General features: G+C 42.6%; 1 protein-coding gene and 1 long non-coding RNA gene across 2 annotated transcripts in view; one reads left to right on the forward strand and one right to left on the reverse strand.

The window, feature by feature from the left end:
• Nucleotides 1-303: 303 nt before the first annotated feature.
• On the reverse strand, nucleotides 304-3,468 carry LOC140499201 (uncharacterized). The gene is made up of 3 exons (XR_011965302.1): nucleotides 3,388-3,468; nucleotides 2,799-2,834; nucleotides 304-350 (listed from the first exon to the last, which is right to left on the reverse strand). It is a non-coding gene; the product is annotated as an uncharacterized lncRNA (long non-coding RNA).
• A 127-nt stretch (nucleotides 3,469-3,595) lies between these two features.
• CIT (citron rho-interacting serine/threonine kinase) overlaps nucleotides 3,596-27,904 on the forward strand; it is a 159,050-nt gene continuing 134,741 nt past the window's right edge. Inside the window, exons 1-5 of the mRNA XM_072600295.1 lie at nucleotides 3,596-3,790; nucleotides 6,632-6,730; nucleotides 11,076-11,217; nucleotides 15,444-15,619; nucleotides 19,329-19,430. Coding sequence (XP_072456396.1) covers nucleotides 6,635-6,730; nucleotides 11,076-11,217; nucleotides 15,444-15,619; nucleotides 19,329-19,430 — 516 coding nt within the window. The 5' untranslated portion in view covers nucleotides 3,596-3,790; nucleotides 6,632-6,634. The remainder of the gene's footprint in view (nucleotides 3,791-6,631; nucleotides 6,731-11,075; nucleotides 11,218-15,443; nucleotides 15,620-19,328; nucleotides 19,431-27,904) is intronic.

Raw genomic sequence — 27,904 nt, forward strand, 5'->3', positions numbered from 1 at the left:
AAATAGGATGAATTACAGTTAATTGACAGGCAAATTCATTAAAGTAAAAACTGTATTTACTACAGATTTGGAATCTCTCAAAGAATTTTTATGTTTCTCATATTCCTAGCTTGGAAAATTCAACAATCAGCTTTCCTGCTCCTAATCATCCAATTTGTGTTGATTATATCACAACCAGACATTTCAGGCCAGTTAAATTTTCCCTACCTTGGGGCAGTCCCACTAAATACTGTAATGTGATAGGAGTAATGGCAGGGAGATTTTCTGGTTTGTTTTGACTTGAGATAAACATCTCTGGACTTACCATGTGACTTTGGGCAAGCTGTTTCTCTCCTATGCTCTTTTCTCATCTGTAAAATGAGTGAGACTGGATTCAGTTTAACTTAACAAATGCATATTACACACTTGTCATATTCAGAACACTGAGCTAGGTGCTGAAGGAGATATCCCAGTTAAGCGGAACAGTTGTGCCTATGGGTGTGAATGAAGCTACAGAGAGCAGAACTGGTCAATGAATATTGAATTCTTTCTTTTCTCTTCTGCTTCTCTCTTTTCTCTTTTTCCAGTTGGAAAGGGCCTGAACTTCCTTTCCTAGCCTCCGTTATCTTCTCCCTGGTGGATAGTTTAGGGGGTATGATCTTGTCACTGGTCATTTCCTTTTTCTTCCTCGCTATCCGGAATGTATGAGGTGTTGAGGGAGGACCAGTACTTCTGGTGTGAGGGCTTGCCCGACCCTTTTCAGAGCTGCTCATCCACCTTGGGGTCTACCTTTGACCCACTTCTCATCTGTGGCTCCAAGATGTAGCATATATGTGGCCACACCCCTGCAAAACCATCTAGGCAGATGGGCCAAGTCAAGTTGAGGGTAACCGATCAGTCTCAAATCTCTTGATGAGGTGGGGATATCTACCCAAGTACGTGAAGATTTCTCCTAGGAGATTGGTGGATGAGAATAAATTGTATCAATAGCCAGAAAAGCAGCTGAAGCAGCCATTGTGGAGCATTTAGAGTTTGGTCAGACGTCAAAGACACTAAGATTACCCACTACATCCCAGACCATCTCCAGTTGTCCTGACTTGTCCTGCCACTGGACTTGGATGACTCTGGAAGAGACAGAGAGGCTGACTTTGTGCAACTCTGCCTCACTTAAATCCAGTCACCAAGTTGAGATATCATCCCCGGTGTCATCCGTCCTTTTTGAAATGAAGGATAAACCACAACAACATGAGATTTAATCAGTTGCACATTGTTGCAACATTTAGTTCACCTTTTCATTCTAGGGATGATACAGTGTACCTCAGTTGCACAAGGTCCCCTCTTCTATTGTTTTATGGAATTTATTTCAGGCCAAAAGTTAGTATAATTATGACAATGAATAGCAAAACCTCCTATTATTCAGGCAAGTGTTTGGCTCTCTGCCCTAATTTGAATTTATGCTTATCTCTAGCTAACTCCTAGCCTCTTCATATTTGAGGCAAAAATTCAGCAAACATTTAGGTAGAAAAAGGCAGATGAGTATATTACAGTATTTGTTTCTGGATGGCACAGGGAGGCAAAGTTGGTGAAAGAGCATATCTTTTTATGAGAATTTACCTCAGTCCTTGAAGAGAATTCAGACTGAGTTTTTTTCTGCTATGCCTATAGGAGCCAGTTTGTTGTCCTTCATTTTCTTAGCAAAGATACTAGAGCTGGAGCTCATTTTGCAGATGAAGAAATTGACACAGACAGGGTGAAGTGACTTGGGTCACACAGGGTCACACAGCTAGTAAGGGTCTGAGGCTAGATTTGAACTCAGGAAGATGAGTCTTCCTGCCTTCAGGCCTGGTGTTCTATTTATTGACTCACCTAGTTGCCCCTTATTCTCCTACTAGACTGTATATTCCATGAAAACAGGAGTTTTTCCTTAACTAAACATATTTCCTGAGGAGCAGGCAGATTTCAGAAAAGCCTGGAAACACTCATTTGAACTGATACCGAGAGAAGTGAGCAGAACCAGGAGACCATTGTACACAGTAACAGCCACATTGTGCAATAATCAACTATGCTAGACTTAGCTCTTTTCAGCAATACAGTTCAATACAATTCAAGACACTTTCAAAAAACTCCTGATGGAAAATGCTATTCACATCCAGAGAAAAAACTTTTGAATCTGAATTGAAGCATAGTATTTTCACTTTTTTTTGTTTTTCCTTTCTCATGGTTTTCCCTTTTGTTCTGATTCTTTCACAACACAACTAACGTGGAAATATGTTTAACACAACTGTACATATATAACCTATATCAAACTGCTTGCAGTCTTGGGGAGGGGAGAGTGAAAGGAGGGAGAGAGAAAAATTTAGAACTCAAAATCTTACAAAAATGAATGTTAAAAACTATATATGTAATTGGGAAAAATAATATTAAGGAATATTAAATATTAATAATATTAAGAAAGATATCTATGTACAATAGGCTCTTAATAAATATTTTCTGTTCATAAGTGTGATAGAGACTGAATGCATTTCAGAGATCATCTAGACTTTCCCTTTATTTTACAGGGGAGGATCGTGCTAGTGTTCCTCCTTCGTTGCTGAAGAAGACCATGCCATCTGAGAAATGGTGACATGACTTGCACTTGACTTTGTTTTGAGTGAGGGAGGAAAGAGATAGGTGGTGGTACAGTGGATCGAGCACTGAGCTTAGGCTCAGGAAGATCTGAGTTCAAATTTGTCCTCAGACCAAGGTGACTGAACAAATTGTTTAACTTCTATCTGCCTCAGTTTCTACAGTTGTATAATGATAGCAATAATAGCTCTTACCTTCCCAGGGTTCTTGTGAAGATCTTGCGAAATGAGCTAATAAATTAAGAAAAAAAAAATTTCAGTTCCAAATTTTCTGCCTCCTTCCACCCTTCCCTCACCCACTGAGAAGAAATATGATAGCTATTGTACATATGAAGTTATACAAAACACTTTAGCCATGTTGCAAAAACAACAACAAACTCGAGAAAAATAAAACAAATGGGAAAAAAAATATGCTTCTAACTGCACTGAAAGCTTTCACCAGTTCTATCTTTGGAGGTGGATGGGCATTTTTCTCATCATGAGTCCTTGTGGATCATTATAGGCATCAGAACAGCTAAGTCTTGCACACTCGATTACTGTTACAATGTTGCTGTTACTGTGTACAATGTTATCCTGGTTCTGAAATTGACTAACAAGTGCAAAGCGTTTAGCCCAGAGCCAGGCACTCTGAGCACTAGCCACATGTTTGCTAGGATTAGCTATTAACATTATTTGTAAACCACTTTGCAAAGCATAAAATACTGAGTAAGACAGATAATATTAATTATTGTTGTATTTCAAGTAATCCTTAGAGCGAAGACCGTCACAGTAAGAAGCTAAGAACCTTTGGTTAGTATCTCCTCAAGAGCAGGGGGCCGGAACGGAAGGAAACCATTCTCAGCTTTCCAAAGTCTTTAGCAGCCTCTTTCAAACTTTGAACAGGCCCCGCCCACTCTCCGCGGTTGGCCCATTCATTGGTCCACAGTGGAAAGGAAAATAAAGTGATTGGCTCCTCCCTTTTACAACTTCAGGAGTTTCCATTGGGCCGGCAAAGGACGGAGGCGGGGCCTCATGAGACGTCGATCAAGAAGATAAGGAGAAATGATTGGACAAGGCGAAGAAGAGGCGCGCTTACCCCTCCCCCGGGCTGGTGGTCCGCTCCGCCTCGCAATTCAAACGCTGAGGCGGGACGGAGGAGGGTGGGGTTTTCTCAGTGCGGTGCGACGAGGCGTAGGAGTGCGTGGACAGTGAGTACAGGCTCCCTGCTCGCCCAAATTGTTTCTTCTCTTTGCGCAGGCGAGAAGGAGCCTTCCTTGCCCCAGTTTTGCCAGGCCTCCCTTTTCCCGGGCTTGGGGTGAGGACAGGGCATCCCCCAGGTGTCTGAGGAGAAAGGTGGAGGGGGGGGGGGTAGAGGAGGAGTGCGCATGCGCTTTGCTCTCCCGCCCTCCCCCCAATCATCTTTGCCCAGAGTTGCCCGAGGCGGGAACGGGGGCGGGGCAGAGAGAAGGGGCGGGGTCTCCGGGGAGTGTGGGGGAAATGGGGCGGGGGGGGGGGGGGGGAGTTTTTTTGAGTCCCCTGCGCCTGCACTGACATCCCCTGTTCTAAGGCCCCTCCCAGCCGTGACACCCCCTGCTCTGAGGCCCCTCCCAGCCGTGACACCCCCTGCTCTGAGGCCCCTCCCAGCCGTGACACCCCCTGCTCTGAGGCCCCTCCCAGCCGTGACACCCCCTGCTCTGAGGCCCCTCCCAGCCGTGACACCCCCTGCTCTGAGGCCCCTCCCAGCCGTGACACCCCCTGCTCTGAGGCCCCTCCCAGCCGTGACACCCCCTGCTCTGAGGCCCCTCCCAGCCGTGACAGACACCCCCTGCTCTGAGGCCCCTCCCAGCCCTGAACCCCTTGCTCTAAGGCACCTCTCAGTTCTATTATGATCATTTTAAAAGCATCTTCTGTGTGCCAGGTACTGTGCTAAGCTCTGGGTATGAAAAAAGAGTTAAGAAAAGTTTCTGTCCTCCAGGAACCCACGTTTTAACGAGGGAGACATTCAAACGAATATATACAAAGCAAGCCATATACAGAATCCGTAGGAAATAATCACCACAGGGGAAAGCCTTAGAATTCGTGGGGGCTTGCAAAGGCTTCCCATAGAAAATTAGAGGGGCAGCCGAAGCAGACCAGTGTCACTGGATCAAGGAGTACGTGGCCTGGAACTGTAAGAAGGTGTAAGTTGTAAGAACTCTGGAAAGGTAGGAGGGGACGAAGTTTTGAAGGGCTTTGATGGCACGCTGAATTTTGTATTTGATCTTTGAGGCGTTAGAATTTGATTAGAAGATGACATGGTTCACTCTATGCTTTTATGAAAATAACTGGTGGTTGAATGTAGGATGGACAGGCAGGCAGACCCATCAGTTGGCTATTAGAGTAGTCTAGGTATGGGGGAATACTGCCCCAGAGGGTGAAAGTGTCAGAGAAGGGAAGGTATGTTCCAGAGATTTTTTGTTGTTCAGTTGTTTCAGTTGTGTCTGACTTTGGGGGGTTTTTTTGGCAGAGATATTGGAGTGGTTTGCCATTTCTTTCTTCAGCTCGTTTTGCAGAGGAGGAAACTGGGCAACAAGGTTAAGTGACTTGCCCAGGGTCACATAGCGAGAAAGTGTCTGAGGCTGGATTTGAACTCAGGTCTTCCTGACTCCAGGCCCACCTCTTTATCTGCTGTATCATGTTACCAAGGTGAAATCAGCAGGTCTTGGCAACAGCTTGGATATGGGTGGGGTGGGGTGAGAGACAGTGAGAAGTCTAGGATGCTCCTCTAAGATTTGAGCCTGAGAGATGGGAGGATGATGATGCCCTTGACAGTAATAGGTAAGGTCAAAGGGGTGTGTTTAGGGAGAAAGGTAGTGAGTTCAGTTTTGGACATGCTGAGTTTCAGATGTCTATCAGTAAACATTTGGAGGTGACTGAAAGATAGTTGGAGGTGGGAAATTGGAGCTCAGGAGAGAGGTTGGAGCAGGATAGGTGGATTTGAGAATCATCAGAGATGGTAATTCAATCCATGGGAGCTGATGAGATCACCAAGTGAAGTCATATAGAGGGAGAAGAGGGCCTAGGACAGAGCCCTGTGGGACACCTATGCTCAGAAGGTGTGATCTGGAGAAGGATTCAGCAGAGGAGACAGAGGAGTGCTGTCAGAGAGGTAGGAGAACAGGAGAGAGTGTTGTCTTGGAATCTTAGCAGAGAGAGAGAAAGAGAAAGTGATGGACAGTGTCAGAGGCTGCTGAGGGGTCAAGGAGAATGAGGATTGAGAAAAGGCCATTGGATTTGGCAGCCAAGAGATCACTGGTTACTTTGGAGAGAGCAGTACTGGTGGAATGATGACTTCAGAAGCCAGACTCTAAGGGGTTAAGAAGAGAGTAGGAGGAGAGAAGGGCTTTAATAATAGTCTTTTGGAAGAGTTTAGCTACAAAGGACAGAAGAGCTATCTGTGGTGATAGTTATTGGGGCTGGAATGATCAAGTGAGGATTTTTTCAGGATAGGGCACATGTGGGTATGTTTGTAGATAGTGGGGAAGAAACCACTAGAGAGGAGAAAGTGAAAGTGTGAGGGTGCTGGAGGAGGGAATCTCTTGGAAGAGATGGGATGGAAGGGGGTCACTTGAATAGGTAGAGGGGTTAGCTTTGGTAAGGAATAAGACCACTTCATTTAAGACAGGGATGGAGGAGGAAAGAGTGGAAGGTATGTGAGTGATAAGAGAACAGGAAGAGGGGAGAAGAGGCTGCCCAAGGCAAACAGCCTCCATTTTTTCTGTAAAGTATGAGACAAGGGTCTTAGCTGAGAGGCTGGGGGAGGGGCAGCCTTCACATTCATTCTTCCAAGGTCCCTCTCAACTTGGATGTTCTAGGTTCTCAAGGTTCCTTCCAGCTTTGTCATTCTCTTTCTAAACGTTAACTTCCCCATGCTGGCATTCTTTGTTTTGTACCTGCCATGCTGTGCTCTAAGAAACCTTCTGGCTCTGATACTCAGTCTCTTACAGATATGAATCCTGTGAACTACTAAGGTCCATGTCTGTTAGTCTTAAAATCTATCTGTTCTTCAGGAGATGCTGAAGTTTAAGTATGGTGTGCGTAGCCCATTGGCCCCAAGTGTACCCGAGCCCATCAGTAGCCGGGCCTCCAGGCTGAATCTTCTTTTCCAGGTAAGACCTCAAGTGCTCCACTTGGTGATCTCCATTTTTGTCAGAGGTCCATTGGCCATGCTTCTCTCATCTAGGAGTCATGGCCTTGTGGGCTCATGGGAAGAGTGCAGGACTTGGAATCTGGAGCCTGGACTTCTAGTTCTAGACCTGAAAATTAATGAGCTGAATGACTGAGCAAATGATGCCCTTCCTCTGGGCCTTAGTTTATTCTTTAGTAAAGTGGAGATTATGAGGCTAGTCTTGCTCACCAAAAAAATGTGACTAGGTCTTTTTATTATTTTGAAAGGAAGGAGAAAGTGATGTGTCTCAGCACTGGATTAGAAGACAGAAGCTTGAGTTCAAATTTTGACTCTGATTTATTTGTTTGATCTTGGATTAACCACTTCTCATTTCTGTCTCCTCTGTAAAATAAGGAGATTGGCCTAGGTTATCCTTAAGGGTCATTTTTAGATCCTGTATTTCTAAGAATGAACAGTGGGTCTAGATATGTAATGGGAGTAATTGTAGCTACAAATTTTTAATGTATGAACAAAGATTATATTTTGAATTTGCTCCTAAAATGAGTTCCTTGTATCATTTCTAACACTTTATAAATGCCTGTGTAAGAATTTGTCTGTCCTGCTGTACAAAGGGTGCATAGTACCTTAGGATAATTAATGTAGGTAGAATCTTGTTTTAATGAACATCATTGGCGTGTTTGTGATGTCATTTCCGTGTACTGGCCAAAAGCCTAAATAATAAGAGCTTTTACTGATTTGTTCAAAAAAACACGTTCTTTGAAAGTAGAGACCTTTGTACAGTAAGTAATTGTGTTTAAAAGTACCAGTATGTTTAATGAAATACTAAACACCCTTAGTAAGGTGTTTATGTGGACTCTCTGTATATAGAGTATTGAAGTTCTATCCTGATGTCTTATGGCATGGAGGCAGCTTTTTGAGCCCAAGCTCTCACCGAGCTTCCCAAGCTACAAAGGCTTCTAGGAGAGGCCCAGGAAGGACTACTGCTCTCTGATGATTTGCCTAGCTAATGGGAGACTGTCATTACCAGGCTGACCAAAGGATGATGAATTTTTAAGCTTTAGCTACTCTTGAAGACCTCCTGGTCAGTTGCAGAGAGGTTGTGATTCATGCCAGTGGGATGAATCTCCAAAGTCATGAAAGATCCTTGGAGTAGGGATGCCCAGAGGCAGTGACTGAGTCTGTGATGTCTTTAGCATAAGAATTCTCATTCTCATCAATAAATAAGAACAGGGGTAGAAATGAAAGGAACTTGGGAGTAATGTAGACATGTGATGCATCCTAGTTTTCATGAGAGCATGTTTCAAAGGATTTCTAGATAGGATACATAGGGCCCCAGCGGCTAAGATTCTGCAGGGGAAATCTGCCCAGGAGGTATGGGGAGCCCACAAGAATAACACACTGGAAGCACAAAAAGAAAGTCTCCTGAAGTCCGAAAGGGAGAGTTGTCTAAAGAGACCAAAGAGAATGTATAGGGAATTCACTGACCAACATGTGTTTTAAAAATATGTGGAGAGGCAGCTAGGTGTTGCAGTGGATAGAGCCCTGGGCCTGGAATCAGGAAGAGCTGAGTTGGAATCAGCCTCAGACACTTAACTAGCTTTGTGACCTGGGCAAGTCACTTGACTTCTCTCTGCCTCAGTTTCCTCGACTGTAATATAAGGATAATAACATCATCTGCCTCCTAGGATTGTAAGATAATATTTGTAAAGCACTTAGCGTAGTACCTGGAATATAGTAGGAACTTAAGCAGTTCTTGTCTCCTTCCTTTCTTCTTCTTGTAGAAGATTATAACAGGACAGGTGACCAGGTGAACAGAAAAGTGTGGCTTTGTTCTGTGAGGAATAGGGTCATTGTTGGTTTCAGGGCCGGGGAGGAAATGAAAATGAACGAGAGATGATAGAGATGCTTGCTGCGGGTTTTGCTTGTTTCTCTTTTTGAGTGATTTTTGGACTGAAAAGGACAAAACAAAAAGCTACTGGCAAGTTGATACTCAAGATCCTAAGAGAGACCTTAGCTGCCATGGGTGATTTCTGGTCACCTGGCTCCAACCAACTGTGCTTGGTGCTAAAAAACTTGGCAGATGGAATTGCAGAGCCAGCTGGAGAGGTTGAACAAGGCTGGAGAAGAGTGAACAGTCCATTTTTGAAACAAGGGAAGCGAAGGGAGTCTGGAAACCATGGGCCAGTGAATTCGATTTTGATTCCTCTTATATTCTGGAAGGTATCATTATTATTAAAGGAGTAATTAGCATTTAGAAGAAAGAAGAGTGATTACAAAGAACCATCTTCATCAAGAGCAGCTCCTGCCAGACATCTCTTTTCCTTTTTTAACAGACTTACTAGACTGGAAGATGAAGGGAAGGCTTCATTTGACATTTGACAGGGCAGCTAGGTGGTGCAGTGGATAGAATGCCCCCAGACTGAGCCTGGAGTCAGGAAGACCTGAGTTTAAATCTAAGCTCATGATACTTACTAGCTGTGTGACCCTGGGTGAGTCACTTCACCCTGTTTGTCTCTGTTTCCTCATCTGTAAAATGACCTGGAGAGGGAAATGGCAAACTACTCTGGTGTCTCTGCCAAGAAAACACCAAATGGGGTCATGAATTGTTGGATATGATTGAACAATGACTAAACAACAATTAAAAAAAGGCAGTTTTTTTTGAGCTCTTCTTGTATCTCTTGCAGATGAGATGGAGGGATTGGAGCTAGATGATGGAATATTAGGTAGATTTGGAACTGGTTGAAAATTTGGACTCAAAAGTCATTGATGGCTCAATGTCAGCTTGGAAAGCGGTCTTAGGTGGAGGGCTCCTGGATCTGTGCTGGGCATTTTTGATCAGTGACTTGGAAGAACGCTTCAATGAGGGCCTAAATTTGCAGAAAACGTAAAGCTGGGAGGAATGGCTAAATCATTGGAGAAAGGAGTAGGGATTTAAGAATGTGACAATATGATTAAGGAACAGCCTTCATGCAACTTCCTAGTTTAACTATTGACTGATTAGATAAATGGAGTTTGAACTTATCTTCCTACCTCTGAAGCAGGTTCTCCATCTACTGTAGCACACAGGCTCCCATTCAGTTTATAAAATCCCTAGAAGTGAAGAACAGATTTTGAAAGAATTCCACATTTATTTTCAAATATTTTATATCCTTTGTGATTATGTGTTCCATCAGGAGAGTTTAGGACAATATTGAAACCTTTGTTGTATCATCCTGGTTCATTTTCCAATTTCTTCTTCTGGTTCTCACCCTCTGTTGTATTTTATGTTTGTAAGCAAAGTGTTTGACATTGTTTTACATTAATAAGAAAAAATGTTATTCCTCTACATGAAACTTTTGTTTAATGAGGTTGAGGTAGAGCATAGGAATTCCAGTGTTCTACCAAGTTCTTTAAGAGGGAACCTCAGGTCTGTAATGTTACCTTAACTTTATGTAGGACTCTTCTTGTAAGAAGCTCTAGGCCAGGGGCTGTTGACCTGAGACCCATGAACTTGTTTTTTCAAAATATTTGAAAACTTTATTTCTATAGAATTAGTTTCCTTTGTAATCCCATGTCTTATTTTATGCATTTGCCAACGTTTTCTTGAGTCCATAGGCTTCACTGCCAAAGAGGTCTGAGGCGTGAAAATAGATTAAGATTCTCAGCTCTAGCCAGGCAGGATAACTGAGGCAGAGGAGGGATCATAGATTTAGAGTTGGAATGAACCATCCTTTAATCCTTTCTTTTTTGTAGATAAGGAAACTGAGGCCCAGACAGGTTAAATGCCCTGCCTTTGATCACCAACAGTAAACAATGAGGCCAGAATTTGAGTCAAGGTGCCCTGCCTCTAACTCCAGTTCTCTTTCCATTATATTGAGTTGCTCTGTGACCAGATGAATCCCTGGCAGAACCATAGCCAAACCTGCAAGCATGGTGGCCCTCTGGTCATTCTGTTTCTTAGGCTGTGAGAAGAAATTGCATTGATAAAGTCTCTAGGATCTTGTCTATGTGAGAAAAGTAGTCATTACTGCTGGAGAGATCAAAGAGATGTGCATAGGAGGATGTTGGGTCCAAGGTAGAATGCTACATTTACGGTCAGAAGCAGTTGGAGAGCAGTTTGGACGCTGTGTTCTGCCGCAGGTCTTGGTTTCAGAAATACAGTTTCATCACTTACATTTACTTCTGCCTTCACTTGTCTTTCTGAATGTGATGACTATTGGTGTTTTCAAGAGCATGGCACATACAGTTATCTTTTGTTGATGCTGTGTAATTTACTTTATGGGGATGTTATTGATCCATGCTTTTCATTATTGACTAGTAACCCATCTGTTGTTTGCTGTTTTTAGGGTAAAACACGCTTCATGACTCAACAGCAGATGTCTCCTCTCTCCCGTGAGGGGATCCTGGATGCCCTTTTTGTTTTCTTTGAGGAGTGCAACAGTCCTGCCCTAATGAAGATTAAGCATGTGAACAACTTTGTCAGAAAGTGTAAGTTTGGGGTACTTTTTCTTTGTTAGAATTAATTTCAAAATTGTCCTTAAATTGGCTAATTATCCTTGGTTTTAGAACTGTATTTTTGGTTATTTGGGTACTGTCTTTATTCACATAATTTTCCCCACCTCCACCCCTCTCTTAGATATTTTTGTTCTAAAATGGGAGGGTAGGAGTAGGGTGAGAGGAAGAATTTTGTGAGTATCTGGATCTTGGTTCCCTGCTGTTACTCTTGGCAGCCTTTATTAGTTTTGAGCTTTTCATCCACATTGAATCAAAGGCCACTCAGGTCCTCTAAGTCTAGCCTGGTGACAGCAGAAGGGACTAGTGACAAGAACAGACATCTTAGAGGGGGTGTGTGTGTGTGTGTGTGTGGGGGGGGTGTCTTTAGCATTTCAGCCCAGGATGGCTAATGTGAATATCGAAAGGGTAACATTTAGTCTTCTCTCAAATTGTTCGAATAAATTTCTGGGTGTTCCCAGTTTTGAACTTGAACAGAAAAGGCAGTGCAGGGTGAGTGAAGGAGACAGCAACTGATTGTATTGATACTTACCCGCATGTGTCAAAGGATCGATCTGGGAAGGCATTTCTTTGTTATAGGCATTTGGATTGTGTCTGTTTGTATTTCTCCATCTCCATTACAGTGTTTCTTACATTGTGGGTATTTAAATGCCATAAACCAGTCAATCAACAAGCATTTCTCAAATACCAACTATGTGTTGATCACCTTGCTGAGGATACAAAAGACAAAAGCAAAGCAGTCCCTACCTTCAGGAAGCTTGCTTTCTAACTGGAGGTAACACATATATCTATAAATATATATGGAACTTATGCAAAATGAATAAAAGGTTGTTTGGGGAAGGAGGGTGCTGACAGCTAGGTGAGTCAGGAACGGCTTCGTGTAGAATGTGGCCTTTGTGTCTCAAAGGAAGCCAGCGATTCTCAGAGACATTTATGGGAAGAGTAGAGGTGGCATGGTGTGTGGTGGATAGAGCACCGGATGTGGAGTCAAGAAGGCCTATCTTCTAATTCTGTCTGCCACACTTAGTAGCAGCGTGATTCTGGGAAAATCACTTAGTCTCTTTGGTCCTCAGTGATTGCCAAGGTCTCTTCCACCTTGAGTTCTGTGATCCTCTAAGTACATTCCAGGCATTTGATTGTTCTTTGAATGCTTGTTGATTGACTGGTTTATAGCATTTAAATACCCACAATGTAAGAAATACTGTAATGGGGCAGCCAATGCAAGAGTATGGAGGAGGGAAGAGATAGATCAGCCTTCATGAGCCAGTTAGCTCTGTTACAGAGGATGTGGGAAGAAGGAAAATGTAAGATAGAGAGGGAAAGCTAGAGAAGGGACCACATTGGGGAGGGATGAACATAAAAAGCCGAGAAGTTTGTGATCCTAGAGGTAATAGAGAACCACTGGAATTTATTGGGTAGAGGTAACAAGTGCACACCGATGCTTTGGGAAAGGGTTCTTTGGAATCTTGGTGGAGGTTGGAGTGAGGCAGGGAGAGCATTCAATGGGCTATCATGATAGTCCAGGCAAGAGAGAATGACAGGGACCTGAAGTGGGGTTGTGGTTCAGAAAAAATGACACAGAGAAGAGTGGGTGTGAAAGTAGAAATAAGATTTGGCAAATGATTGTTTCTCTCCAGTGAGTGAGAATTTGAGGATGACGCCAAGGCTGTGAACCTGGATGCCCGGAAGGATGACTAGTAATAGGGAAATTCAGAGGAGTGCAGGGTTTGGGGACAAAGCTAGCAAGTTCTGTTTGGTGTACGTCCACTTGGAGATGTCTAAGCGTCATTCAGCTCTAGAGCTCCACCAGGCAGCTGGTGATGAAGCTCAGATGACAGATTAGGGCTCTCTGTGTCTAGACTGGAGATTGTATATGATAGATAATTGAACCCAAGGGAAGGAATGGCATCACCAGGAGAAAAGGTGTAGAGGACAGAACCTTGAGGTTATACCCATTCTTAGCATGACTTATAAGAGTTTGGGGGTATTGATGGTAGAGTTCTGGAACCTCTGGAAAAAACTAGGAGTATATAGAGCAATTATCAAGTGTCTGATTATACTTGGCTTATTTTTGCTATTTTAGCTTGTTAACTTTAACTGTGTAAAGAAGCTTTTTGTGAAGAGAGGTAAGTTTGGGCAGGGTTTAGGGGAGCCCTCTGAGTCCTGAAAGGACACTGGCTTTGTGGGGAAAAGCTGTTGGCTGTCCTGTGAAGCCAACAGCCTTGAATCAGAGCCAAGTTCCTTTAGACTTGGGCATTTATGACTTTGTCCTGTATGGAAGAGAGGTTGTCATTATGGGCAGTCAATGATCAAATCAGGTTCAACTGAAAAAAACTGCAAGGATGTATATCTTAGGGAGTATAATGCAGAACGCAAAGCTTTGATCTGAAAGGAACTTGGGTCATTAGGATGGTGTGGTTTTATGATTATGAACAAAAGGTCAAAGTTTTGCCCATAGAAGTGACATGGCCTTCCCAAATATCACATAGATTTGGATTTGGCTTATGGAAGTGTTGTGTTCTAGTATTTCTGGTGCAGCGGTTAACCACGCTCACGGTGTTGTCTGCAGAAGAGAGTACTCTGATTCACCATGAGTACAAGTCCTTTTGAGTTATTTTTTCTAGTAGTTATGTGTTCATTCTGGTGCAGGCGCATAAACCTGCTTGGTTGTCTTTGTGACTAAGCTCAAGTGTGTGCAGGATGGCTGGCCGGAGTTGAAGTTGTAGTCAGGAGGTGTAGAAGTGAATCCTCAGCGCTTTTGAGTTGGAAGGAGGACCAGAATCTGCACCCCCAAACTTGATACACTGTTCCAAGATCCAGTAGTACTGATTTGGAAGTATCTATTGTTTTGATTATTCATGTTACTGCCTCCCTTCTTTAGTGCAGCTAATTGAGAACTAACCTTGTGAATGTACACTCAACAGGTGCCCACTGTGTACTCTAGCTAGCTTAGCTTAGCTTACTGGGGGCACTGATAGAGCAAGGCTTCCCTGATAGAATTTCTTCTGGGAGCCAGCCCCAACATTTAGGCACTAAAAAGTTTTTTGTTTTTTTACTTCCAAGGAATGAAAAACTAAAGGAAAAAAATGTAGTATGTTAGCATGGGGCACTGGTTTTGGACTTCAGATGAAGACCCATTTCAGGCTCTTTGACAGCCTTCAGAAGGAGGGGCCCAATAGGGGACCTGCACCAGTGTGACCAAGGCACTTCTGGGACCATTCGCATGGGGCAGGTGGCAGGCTCCTTCCTCATTCGCCTCATCTTTCCCTTTCTTTGTGCTTGAGTTTGAGCAGAGCCTGGAACCCCATCTGAGTGTGAGGGGTGGCATCTCAGGGGAAGCCCCTGCGTGGTGTCCACCTCAGCAGTACCCAGACCCCAGCTCTGGTGTCTGGCGATTTGGGCTGTTGGGATAGTAAAGTGACAGCAGTCAGGAGCAAAAAGAAGGAAGGACACTTCTGTGGCTGTGCATTCTGGTTAAGGATGTACCGAAATGGCTAGGCTATATGGTAGCTTTAAGCTTCACCATGGATGTTTTCAATCTCACGCTAAAAGACTAGACTCAGGGAAAGAATTAGGGATATGTTTAGGGAAGAGATAGATGTCAGTGAGTAGAGATATCTGCTAGCCAATTCATGTGTTGCAAATAATGGTGGCTTGGAATAAGGGTTTCTCTTTTCCCTCCCTTCCTCCCTCCCCAAAAAGAGAGGAAGGAATTATTGCGAGTGACTCAGGGAGGGCGAAACTTTGGGACTAGTGAGCATGAGTAGAGAGAAGCTTGAAGCAGAGTGAGACTTACTGTGAAAGACAAGCCTTGGTAGAAGCTGCATTTCTTCGGTGATATCATTAAACTGGACAGAAGGCCGGTGTGAGCATGCTTTAAGTGTTGTGTTGCAGTCTACAGCAGAAAGGGAAAAGCTCGATGTGTCTTCCTTGTCTATTTTCTGACTCTGTGGGGCTCAGTTTATAGCTGCCATGGAAACTTCTTTTGAATTCTGGGAACATTGAGTAGTTTTAGCATAACATCGTATGAAAACACTTTTGTGCTTATTTCCTGTGCTTTATTTTATTCATGACTTGGGTGAGGAAGCAAAGTGGCTATCTTGTGACAGCCTGGAAACACCTATAGCACTTTCTCTTTTAATAAAGAGATATTTGTTTCAGCCAGCTTGCTTATTTAGAAGTAACAACTCCATCTTGTGCAGATGCAGAGACCATTGCTGAATTACGGGAACTCCAGCCTGGTCCTAAAGACTTTGAAGTAAAAAGTCTGGTGGGCTGTGGTCACTTTGCTGAAGTGCAGGTCGTGAGAGAAAAAGTCACTGGGGACATCTACGCCATGAAGGTGATGAAGAAAAGGCCTTTGTTGGCCCGGGAAGAGGTATGGACATTCTTTTTTTTTTTAATTTAATTTTATTATTATTATTTTTTAATGTTTTACAATCACTGCCATACAGTTGAGATTTTATCCCCACCACACCTACCCCCCACTATCCCCCACTACCCCTCTCCCTCCCCACGACCGCACACAATTCTGTATAGGTTCCACACATACTTTCCTATTGAGTACATTTTCACTATAGTCATGCTATGTAGTCAAACCAAAATAAATGGAAGAAATCATACAACAAATCAAAACATGATACACAAAGACACACACACACACAAACATGATCTGCTACATTCTGCTAATGACTTCCATATTTCTTTCTCTGAGTGTGGAAGGCATTTTGCCTTAGAAAACCACCACTGGGATTTTTTTTTTTAATAAGTTCTTGCATTATTACGAAATTCCAAGTCTACCAGAAAAAACTCTCGCACACTGTGGTTGTTGCTGTGCACAAAGTTCTCCTGGTTCTGCTCCTTTCACTCAGCATCAGATCATATAAGTCCTTCCAGGCCTCTCTGAAGTCTTCTTGTTCATCATTTCTTATGGCACAATAGTACTCCATTACATTCATATACCATAATTTATTCAGCCATTCCCCAATTGATGGGCATCCCCTTGACTTCCAGTTTCTGGCCACCACAAAGAATGCTGCCATAAATATTTTTGTACATGTGGGACCCTTTCCCATTTTTATGATCTCTTGGGGATACAGTCCTAGTAGCAATATTGCTGGGTCAAAGGGTATGCACATTTTTGTAGCCCTTTGGGCATAGTTCCAAATTGCTCTCCAGAATGGTTGGATGAGCTCACAGCTCCACCAACAATGAATTAGTGTTCCACATCCTCTCCCACATCCTCTCTAGCATTTATCATTTTCTTGTTCTGTCATGTTTGCCAATCTTATAGGTGTGATGTGGTACCTCAGAGTTGTTTTGATTTGCATCTCTAATCAATAGTGATTTAGAGCATTTTTTCATATGATTATAGATATCTTTAATTTCTTCTTCTGAAAATTGCCTGTTCATATCCTTTGACCATTTATCAACTGGGGAATGACTTGCATGATTATACATTTGAGTCAGTTCTCTATATATTCTAGAAATGAGGCCTTTATCCCCGAGGTTAGCCGTAAAAATTCTTTCCCAATTTACTACATCTGTGGACATTCTTTATGCAGAGTTTTTGTTTGATAACAGCGATGGTTATGCAGTGATGGTTCCTGAGACCATCCAAGCAGATTTTGCCCCAAGAACTTAGATTAAGGTGTAATTGTGTGGGCAAAAAGCTTTCTCAGTTCATTTCTTCTTGAATATTCTTTAGCTATTTTCAAGGACCACAGGTCCATTAGGGTCCTTTATAAACATCTCTGTCATTTCATTTTATTATATAATCTCTTTGGCCTTTAGAAAAAGGGATGTTGTTACAAATGACTCATGTAACCATTTTCTTTAGAGCTAGAGAAGTCTTGTCAGTTCAGTTAGGTATTATTTGTTTTTGTTTGTTGGGTGTGTGTGTGTGAGGTTTAACAGGCATTTAGGGAAGTTAAATATAATTTGTGTTTGTTTTGTGGCCAGGTAATCTTTTGCTTGATAGAAAGCTGTATCTTCTCTGTTTTGGTAGTTTTTGTAAACAAAGCTGCTGTCTATAGACAGATATTTCAGTAAATTAATAGGCAGTGTTCCAACTTGTTTGCAGGTTGAGATCCTTGTATTTTAGCCAGGAGGGTTGAAGTGTGCTTTGTGTTCCAGGTGCTGCCCTGGCCCTGTTTGCAAGCTGTAAAGCGTGTAGAAAATGTGGTGACTATTCTTAAGCCTTTTTTTTCTAATCTTTGTGGGATGATAGAAAAGCATAAGCAAAAAGGTATAAAGCTAAATAAACGCAAAGATACAGCTTCATGGCTGACTGACTGCCTTATACAAAGGAAGAATGATCAGTGAGCTGGTGTCAGAGGGCACACATGAATGGCGGCTGGGTTGATGAGGTCTGTAGTGATTTGATCCAGGGGAGAGAACTGGGGAGGGCAGGGCATTCCAGGTAAGAAGACAGTGTGTGAAAGTCGGCAGGTGGGAGTAGCTCTGTATGGAGAAGATGGTCAGTGGGTTTTCTTGGATTTGGGAGTCAGCCACATACAGGTGTTGGCTAATTGAAACCAGTGGATTAATTTCCTAAGAGAGTGAATATAGGGGAAGAGCTGTTTGTGTGGAAAAGATGGACAGACGTGGGTTTCAGATCCTTGCAGGCTCCATATTGACTTCGAAAACCACAAATGAGCGTTTGTTATGTTGCGTTCTTACTTATTTTGTTAAACATTTCCCAGTTACATTTCAACATACTTTAGGCAGCGTTCTGGAGTTGTGAGTTTGGTACCTCTGACTTAGATGATGGTGTTGGAACAGGCTGGCTGGACAGAGACAGTTGAGTTATTAATGGCTTACTGTCCTCTTGGAAGGTGGTTTGGAGTGATGTACCCTAGGGATCTGTTTTTGGTCCTGTGTTATTTTTATCTGTCTTGGATAAAGCATAGGTGTCATGGTTGTCAGATACATGGAATTAGAAGGTATAGCTAGCCTGTGGAATAGCAGAGGACGGCAGAGGAACTTAGAAGGCTAGCACCTTGGGTTGGAGCTAATAAAATGAAATTTAATAGGGATAAATAGAAAATTTTGCATTTGAGTTCCAAAAATGCTAACTGTTTGTAGCAGCTCTTTTTGTGGTAGCAAGTTCTGGCAATAAAGTAGCTTCCCATTTACTGGTCAATGGCTAAATAAATTGTGGTACATGAATATAATGGAGTATTATTCCCTTGTAAAAATAATAAATACAAAGAATTCAGAAAAACATTGAAAGATATGTATTGATACAGAGGTGTATAAATAGATTCAGGAAAACTGTTTACAGTGAACATAACGGTTTAAATGGAAACAACAGAACAAAACTGAATGATCTATAATTAGAGTGACCAATGAGATGACAGATAAGAAAATGAACCTCCCTTCCTTCTTTGACCAGGTGGGGAACTCCAGTTATGAAACATTACATTTGCTACAGGCTTGGTTGATGATGTGTTGGTTGGTTTTGCTGAACTGCTTTTTTCTCCTTTTAAATTTTGTGGGCTACTGGGAAAAAAGGAGGGATCTATTCAGAATGAAGATAATGTAAAAAAAAAAAGATATCAAAACAAATGAAAATTTCATTTAAAAAACAGATGCGAAGACTTGAAGTGAGTCTTGCCCTTCTAGCCAAGAAGAGTGAAGTAATAGAGGGTAATAAATGGAGGTTTAGTAGAATATACAAGGCTGATTGATTTTAGGGAGAGCCTTGGCAGTCGACTGGTGATGCTGGAATGCCTTGTGTGTGCCAGATGTACAGTATCTTATGTCTGTGCATTAAGTAAACATTTGAATAAAAGACAGATTATTAGGATCAAACAAAGAGGTAGATGATGGAAAAGAGATGGAGAGTGCCAATGGTTTCAAGAAACTTGACTAAGAAAAGGAAAAAAAATAGTGGTTGGAAGGAATGGTGAGGCCATGTTGTGGGATCCTAGGTCTAGAGTGGTCATCTGCTCAGGCTCCCCTCTGATTTTAGGGCCGTGAAATCTTTTTAGAATTCGGGGCAGGTATCTGTGCTGGAAGGTAGAGGAACAGCCTTGGTAAGTCCATTTTGAAAATGTGCTTAAAAAGTGTTTTTTCTCCTTTAGGTTTTATTTTTTGAAGAAGAACGAAGCATATTATCTCGGAGTGCAAGTCCTTGGATCCCTCAGTTACATTACGCATTTCAGGACAAAGAGAATCTTTATCTGGTGAGATTAGACTTTGTCTTTATCCTCTCTTGGAATTGGTTTAGTTCGGTGATGCTTAGGTGGAGGCTCTCTATCTGTATACGGCATTTTCCTGTACAGACTGTGGTATGCTGAGGCCTTGGGGTGCAGGGTTAGAATATTATGCCAGATTGCAGAACATTCAGGAATCATATGACTCTTGGTTAATGATGATTGCAAGCCCCGGAGTTCACTGAGATAACTATTGATGTGAGGATGGTTGTTTGGTCTTCTTGTGGTTATTTTGTCTGATTACCACGTGTGTATCAGCACACGTTTTCACTTGAGGGGTTTTAAACCTCCGCGCAGATTTCGCACATGAAATGGTGACATTCCTGGCATATGGAGATCTGTGACCCATGGTGGCTGCTTTAAAAATCTGGTGTGTCAGGTTTTTTTCATGTAGGATTTAATGAAACTTTAAAATAAGTGCTAATTTTTAGTTCTTTTTATGTTTATAGAATTTATTAGGTGTCGAATGTGACCAAATAATAAAATAGTTTTTTGGGGGGGAATTAAAGGAGTATTCATTTTATAAGAAAAAAGCAAACTTAATAAATATTAAACTATAGATTATACCTGAGTTCTGTTTTTGTTTATGTTGATATGTTTCCATGTTATGATCATTTTGCATGTACTATCTATTTTGTCCCTTTTTCCTTGACATTTCGCAGAATTAGTGGAATATTATACAGGCCCTTTAGAACTTTCTCTTAGGAACTCGTTGTTGAGTTTTGAGTCGTGAGTTCAGTCCATTTTCCAACTTGGCATTACTATCCCATTTCTTGTAATAGCTCTTCTGTAGGTTAGCCCATTTAGAAGCAGCCTCATTTAGAGCCGTGTCGCTTAGTTAAGACTTAAATAGCTTCGTATGAAGAGTTTGGCTGCTCAGGAGCTTTGCTTACCCTCCCTAGCAATGATCCCTTTCTTTAATAGATTGTTCCTGTTTAGTTTGTAGCTTGTTTCATCCTTGAGTTGTTTAGTTTCTGGTTTAAACTCTAAAGAGTAGCCTAGAAATTGTTATTGGTTCATGTACCATAAAAACATTAGGCTGAAACTGGATTCTGTGGTAATGAAATGCATGGGAGCTGATGAGATTTACTATGGAGACAGAAGCGAAGACCCAGGACAGACTCCTGAGGGACACCTACAGTGAGAGGGGGTGATCCGGAGGGGGATCCAGCCAAAGAGACAGACCAAACGACGTGTCTGTATGTGGTCACACACACTGAATGTCCGAGCCAGGACTGACACTTGGTGCCTTTCGCCCCAAGTCCAGGTGTCTTTCTCCCACACCATTATCTCGCTGCCCATTTTCCCTGCAGGATCTTGCTGTGATATCGGGATTGTCTCTGCTGCAAAGCCATAAGGGGTCTTACTGATCCCATGACGCGTCAGAGTCTTGACTTTACCATTCTTGTCTTCTCAAGTGGCCATGGTATTCTTTTGGTTACTGACGTTTTAGGGTGCTTGCCTTGCAGTTTCAGGGTGCTTTCTTGGGGTGTTGTCATCTTGGAGCATTTTCTTTCTGTGGTTCATAGAATTCTGATGTTTAGACTTTGGTAGTCCTGTTAGCACTCAGAAGTTTCCCCTTAGATAAGCAGTTTTGGGTGTTTTGGTTGTCTCATCACATTGATGCTGGTGCAATAATACTTTTATTCATACTGATTTATGCTAATAAAGATGAGTGTGTACATGCACGCATGCACAATATACGTATATATATACACGCATACATGCACCCTCATTTGTATACAAGCTTATATTGGCACACATGTGCAAGATACGTGTAAACAAAAATATAGTGCACGTGTATGTACACGTAAATATACATAACACAATGCACACATGTATAATGTGCATATAGGAAACTTGGCATAGTGGATAGAGAACTGGCCTCAAATCCAGAATGTGCTGTGTCTGGTCCTGCCTCTGATACATCTTGGCTATGTGATGCACGGCATGTCTTTTAGCCTCTCTCAGTGTGTTGGGCTGCTCACTTGCTCTTTGACCCCATTGCTGGGTCCTTCCCAGCTCTGGAACATGAGCCTGAGGCTGCGGGTGATCCCTGTACATAGCCTCTGTGTGTGTGGATTGTGTGTTTGTTCTTCGTTGCTGAAGAAGACCATGTGCTTGGAGAAGCTCCAGAGCAGGGCTTGACTTAGGAATGTCAGCATGAGCAGCATGCAACCTACCAGGTGCTTATGGAAGTGATCAGGGACTTCATCTCTGGTTTCCACAAAACTGTTCCTGACCTTTTCAACTAAAAGGCATTTGAGCTGCAAGCCAACCAGGTCTTCACAGTGTCATTAAACATAAGGTGCATGACATGCAAGACCTTGATCTGCAGCAACTGCCGGACCAAGAATCGCCCTGGCCAGAGGCTGAAGCTATCCCCCACAAATTGACACTGGTACCATGTTCCTGATTCTGTGCAAGGAGTTTGATTACATGTGTGTATGTGCCCAAGTCAGGGGTGGCCTTCACTGTAGCAGCACCACAGTCTCAGTGCAGATGGGCATCACTCCTCTTAACCTATCCTGCTGGTGGTTGTGGGATATCATCAATGAATTAATTTACCATTTTCACTCATTCAGCCAACAGCCATGCAAGATGGCCACAGAGTCATGCCAGCCAGCCATTATTCTAACTCTAAGATCTGGAGTACTCATAGCATCCTCACTGTGCTTCATTCCTTGGTGGACAAATCCACTATCAGCATGCAACTTGTAGTGGAGATCCTGAGAGAGTGCCTGGCCTTGTCTACACTGCTCATCCATAAGGTTCTACTGTAGCCTTGTGGAACTGTCCCATCTCTGCTTCCTACTGGGGATTATTACGAGGCCATCTGGGTGCTGGAGAACACAGAGCTCACCAAGAGAAGTGTGTAGAAGTGCTGAATGCTAGTTGCTGCATATTGCAGTGTGGGAATTGCCAGTGTGATGATGCACTAAAACCAAGAGGCCCTCTGGGGCTCTGCTAGCATCTTGATTTCTATCCAGAATCCAAGGACATGCTTGAGAGTTCCATGTGCCAGTATGAGGTGACCAACAGATGTGCATCCCACTAGCCACTGCCCTCACCCTGCACCTTATGCACATTGACAAAAGTATCCACCAGCAACTGTGAGAAAAGGATGGAGACAAGATGCTATGCATGGTGAAGTCAGATCTCCAGGTGTATGAGGAGCTTTCAGCTAATCCTGCTCCAAGTGCCTGAACCTGGTCATGACCAACTCTGTGTTTCCTGCAAGAAAGACCAAGGAGCCCTTCTTGTAGCAGCTGAAGGTATTTGGATGAAGTGCGACCACAGCAGGCCTAGCCCTCCATGCTCCAGAGCTTCCTGAGGTGCCACATCGCCATGCCTGGTGCCATCATGCTAGCCACTTTCTGGGACCTGATGGATCAGGAGCAGACCTCCAGCTGCTAGTCTGTAAGCATGAGATGAAGAATTTGATGTGGACCAGAAGCATCTCTGCTGTGGATGGTGAGTCCCAGCTGGCCTTGGAGGGGTGGCACTTCTGCAATGATGAAGACACAGTCTCCATTGCAGATGCCAGGGTTGTTTGCCACATGGAGACTTCTTTATCTGCCTGATCCAGGTGATGTTAGAGTTGGATCAAGCCCTAAAGAAGATGGAGCAGAGACCCTGAGTCTGTGGTGGGGTGTCAGTCACCTCAGTCAGGAAGCTCTGGGTGTGGGTATTAGAGAGGTGGGGCAGAAATGGCATGTTTGCCATCCTGGAGTGTCCTGACCCTTTTTCTTAGACTGGCAGGTCGTATTTTCTGGGGTCAGTTCTTGAACTTAAACATTTAAATCTCAGGAAGAGAAAAAAACTAACAGACAGACAAACAAAAAACAAGTATCTCAGGGTTTTAGGCAACTCTTGGCAACTGTAAGTTGCAAAGGTCCGTGGTGTAAGAGGTGCTAACCTGCATTAGTAGTGGGAGTTTCCTCACCTTGGAATTGCCTATACCAATGAAATCTCAGGTCTAGTCCCTACACACACACACACACATGCACACACACACACACACACACACACACACACACGCTCACACACACTCACACTCATACACTTCACACACACAGTACACACATTACAAATATATACATGCATATGCAAAATACACACATACACCCAACCACATGTACACACCAACACATGCACACATATCGATCAAGACTGAACCTGGAATTTACATGTATATGTATCTGTGGATGAAATCAGTAATTTTTATTTGCGTAGGTAACTCATGTTCCCTTTCTAGAAACTCTGCCCACTGATAGAGGTCGATAGAGGTCCTCGGTAATTAAAATAGTTGTGGAGAGTTGCTGGACGCCCCCAGAGGTTCAGCTATTTGCCCAGAGTCATGTAGGCCATTGGGGTCTTATATGGAATTTGAACCTTTTGTTTTCTTGGCTTCCTGGTCAGATCTCTTGCCATTATGACCTTCTGCCTTTCAGAGAATATTCGTCTTCTGGATTTCTTAATCATGTCTTTTTGCAAAATGTCATGGCATTCAGGCAGTCAGTCATTGAACATTTATTAAGCACTCCTCTGTGCTAGGCTCTGTGTTAAGCACTCAAGGAGCTCAAATCTAATGGGGGAGAGATTGTTGTTTTTTTCCCTATGTTCTGGAAGAGGACCATGATATCATGAAGGTGATACCATGACATGCAAATGAATTGGATTTAAGTGAGGAAGGGAGGACTATGCTAGGTTGCCAACCTCACTTTCTCCTCTGGAGCCATCACTGTGAGAAAGCCACCACTGCAAACCAATATATACAATGCAAGCTCTATGCAGGATAAATAGAAAGATAAGTAGATAATTCCTGGAATTAAGCTTCCTGTATAAGGTGAGATTTTAAAGGTTTAAAGGAAGCTGGGGAGAGCAGTAATTAGAGTGGAGGAAGGGGAGAGGGTTCCAGGCGTGAGAGATGGCCAGAGAGAATGCCTAGAGCCCAGAAATGGAGGTTCTGGTCTGTATTAAGATAAGGTAGTTGCAAGTATTTTGCTTTTAATTTATTTTTAAATTTATTTATTTTTAGATTCCGACATTCATTTCCACAAAATTTTGAGTTCCAATTTTTCTCCCCCTCTCTCTCCTTCTGCCTCCCCATAATAACCTTGCATTCTGATTACCCCTTCCCTCAGTGTACCCTCCCTTCTATCATACCCCACCCTTCCTTTATCCCCATCTTCTCTCTTTTCATGTGGGGCAAGATAAATTTCTATACCCCATTACCTGTGTTTTTTATTTCCCAGTTACATGCAATAGTAATTCTCAACATTCGTTTCTAATACTTTGAATTCCAACTTCTCTCCCTCCCTCCCTCCCTGCTCATTCCCACTGAGAAGGCAAGCATTTCAGTACCAGCTATATATGTGTCATTTTGCAAAAGACTTCCATAATAATCATGTTGTGTAATACTAACTATATTGCCCTCCATCCTACCCTGTCCGCCTCCTTTTTTTATTCTCTCATTTGACCTTGTCCCTTCAAAAAATGTTTACTTCTAGTTACTCTCTTCTCTCATTTGCCCTCCCTTCTATCATCCTCCATACCCTACTTGTCCCCTTCTCCCCTACTTTCCTGTAGTGTAAGATAAGATTTTCATACCAAATTTAGTGAGCATGTTATTCCCTCCTTAAGCTATATGTGAAGAGAGTAAGCTTCACTTTTCCCCTCTCATCTTCTCCCTTTTCTCCTCCATTGAACAGGACTTTTCTTATCTCTTTTATGAATTATAGCCTGCCTCATTCCGTTTCTCCCTTTCTCCTCCCAGTATTTTCCTCCCTCGCCCCTTAATTTTTACTTTATTATTTTTTTATGGATATTATCTCTTCTGATTCAACTCAACCTGTACTCTGTGTGTGTGTGTGTGTGTGTGTGTGTGTGTGTGTATAATCCCTCCACTTACCCAAATACTAAGAAAAGTCTCAAGAGTTACAAATATGATCTTTCCATGTAGGAATGTAAATAGTTCAGCTTTAGAAGTCTTATATGATTTCTTTTTCCTGTTATATGCTTCTCTTCATTCTTGTGTTTGAAAGTCAAATTTTCTTTTCAGCTCTGGTCTTTTCATCATGAATGCTTGAAAGTCTTCTATATCATTGAATGACCATTTCTTCCCCCTGAAGTATTATACTCAGTTTTGCTGGGTAGGTGATTCTTGGTTTTAGTCCTAGTTCCTTTGACTTCTGGAATATCCTATTCCATGCCCTTCTATCCCTTAATGTAGAAGCTGCTAGATCTTGTGTTATCCTGATTGTTTTTCCACAATACTAGAATTGTTTCTTTCTAGTTGCTTACAATATTTTCTCCTTGACCAGCAAACTCTGAAATTTGGCCACAATATTCCTAGGAGTTTCTCTTTTTGGGTCTCTTTCAGGAGGTGATCAGTGGATTCTTTCAATATTTATTTTGCCTTCTGGTTCTAGACTATCAGGGCAGTTTTACTTGATAATTTCATGAAAGATAATTTCTAGGCTCTTTTTTTGATCATGGCTTTCAGGTAGTCTCATAATTTTTAAATTGTCTCTCCTGGATCTATTTTCCAGGTCAGTTGTTTTTCCAGTGAGATGTTTCATATTATCTTCTATTTTTTCGATCTTGTGGTTTTGTTTTCTAACTTCTTGGTTTATCTTATAGTCATTAGCTTCCCTGAGCTCCACTCTCTCTTTTAAAGAACTATTTTGTTCATTGAGCTTTTGAACCTTCTTTTCCATTTGGCTAATTCTGTTTCTTAAAGCCTCCTTCTCCTCATTGGCTTTTTGGACCTCTTTTTCCAATTGAGTTAGCCTCTTTTTAAAGGTGTTATTTTCCTCAGCATTTTCTTGGTTCTCCTTTAGCAGACTGCTGACACGCTTTTCAGGCTCTTCTATGGCCTGAGCCCATTTCATATTCATTTTGGGGGTACTGGAGGCAGAGGCCTTGACTTCCTCTGACAGTATGCCTTGTTCTTCCTCATCTGAAAGGATGGAAGGAGACACCTGTTTCTCTTTTTTGGGCGTTTTCCCAGCCAGTTATTTGACTTCTAAATCCTTTGTCAAGAGGAGGGTCCTAGTGCTTCTCTCCCGCGTACAAGGCAGAGATGAGATTCAAATCAGCTGCTCAATTCCGCGCTCCCCCCCACCCCCCAGGCTTTGGGTGGGGTGTCCACTGAGGGCTGAGATTCAGATCAGCAATTCCACCAGAGGCTTTAAGCTGAGCTGCCTGGATAATGGACCCAGGCTGCTTCCTTGGCCACCATAGCTGTCTGCCTCTTGCTGCTGCCGCTGCCTGGGGCTAGTGCTGGGGGAACCCTGTTCCCCTCTCACCCAGCTGGGAAAGCCCTCCCACACTGACCTTTGGAGGTTTCTTTGTCGCTTGTGGGTTGAGGGATCTGGGGCCCTCCCTGCTGGGAATTCTGCCCCAGAAGTCTGTTTAGGTCCTATTCCTCCCAGTGCCATGCAGCCAGGGCTGGGCTGGGCTCCGCTCTGCGTCCCGTGAGATAGACCTTTCCCTTTGGCCTTCCAGGTTACCTTTGGCTGGAAACCTCTTTCATTTTGTTGTTCTGTGGCTTCTGCTGCTCTAGAATTCATTGAGAGTCATTTTTTACAGGTATTTTGTGGGCTGTGGGGGAAGTGCTAGAGTATATATGCATCTTTCTACTCCATCATGTTGGCATTGCTTTTATTTTTTCTAGACAAGTGGGAACAGAAAGGTTAAGCTATTTGGTCGAAGTTACTGGGTAGAGCTGGGCCTTGATCTGTAGTCTTCCCACTGTTGTTTCCAATATGCCATCTGCTGCTTCTTAAAACAGTGAGGTACCCTAAGGTACCATTTTTTTTTAAGCTGGAGGAATCTTTATTCAGTGTGTTTTTATTAATTTCATTAGCTATTTCCCAATTACATGTAAAACTTTTAAAAATTCATTTAAGAAATTTTGAGTTCCAAAGTCTTTCTTTCCCTTTTGTTCTTTCCCCTGCTTGAGAAGGCAAACAATTTGATATTGATTATACACATGGAGTCATGCAAAACATTTCTTTATTAGCCATGTTGCAAAAGAAAACAGACCAAAAAACAAAACAAAGACTAAAAATGTATATATAATTCAGTCTGCATTCGGTTAAGCAGTCTTCTGGAGGTGGATAGCATTTTTCATTGTGGTTTCTTTGCCTTTGGTCATAGTCTCGGTCAGAGTAGCTAAGTCTTTCACAATTGATTGGTCTTACAACATTACTGTTCACTGTGCACAATATTCTCCTCACTTCACTCTGCATCAGTTCATATAAGTCTTCCCAGGTTTTTCTGAAACCATTCTCCTCATCATTTCTTATAGCACATTAGTATTCTATCACAATCCACACTACAACTTGTTTAGCTATTCCTCTGTTGATGGGCATCCCCTAGATTTCTAATTCTTTGCCACCATAAAAAGAGCTGCTATTAAAATTATTGGTATATAT

This window comes from Notamacropus eugenii, chromosome 4 (assembly GCF_028372415.1).
Source record: "Notamacropus eugenii isolate mMacEug1 chromosome 4, mMacEug1.pri_v2, whole genome shotgun sequence".
Classification (NCBI taxonomy): Eukaryota; Metazoa; Chordata; class Mammalia; order Diprotodontia; family Macropodidae; genus Notamacropus; species Notamacropus eugenii.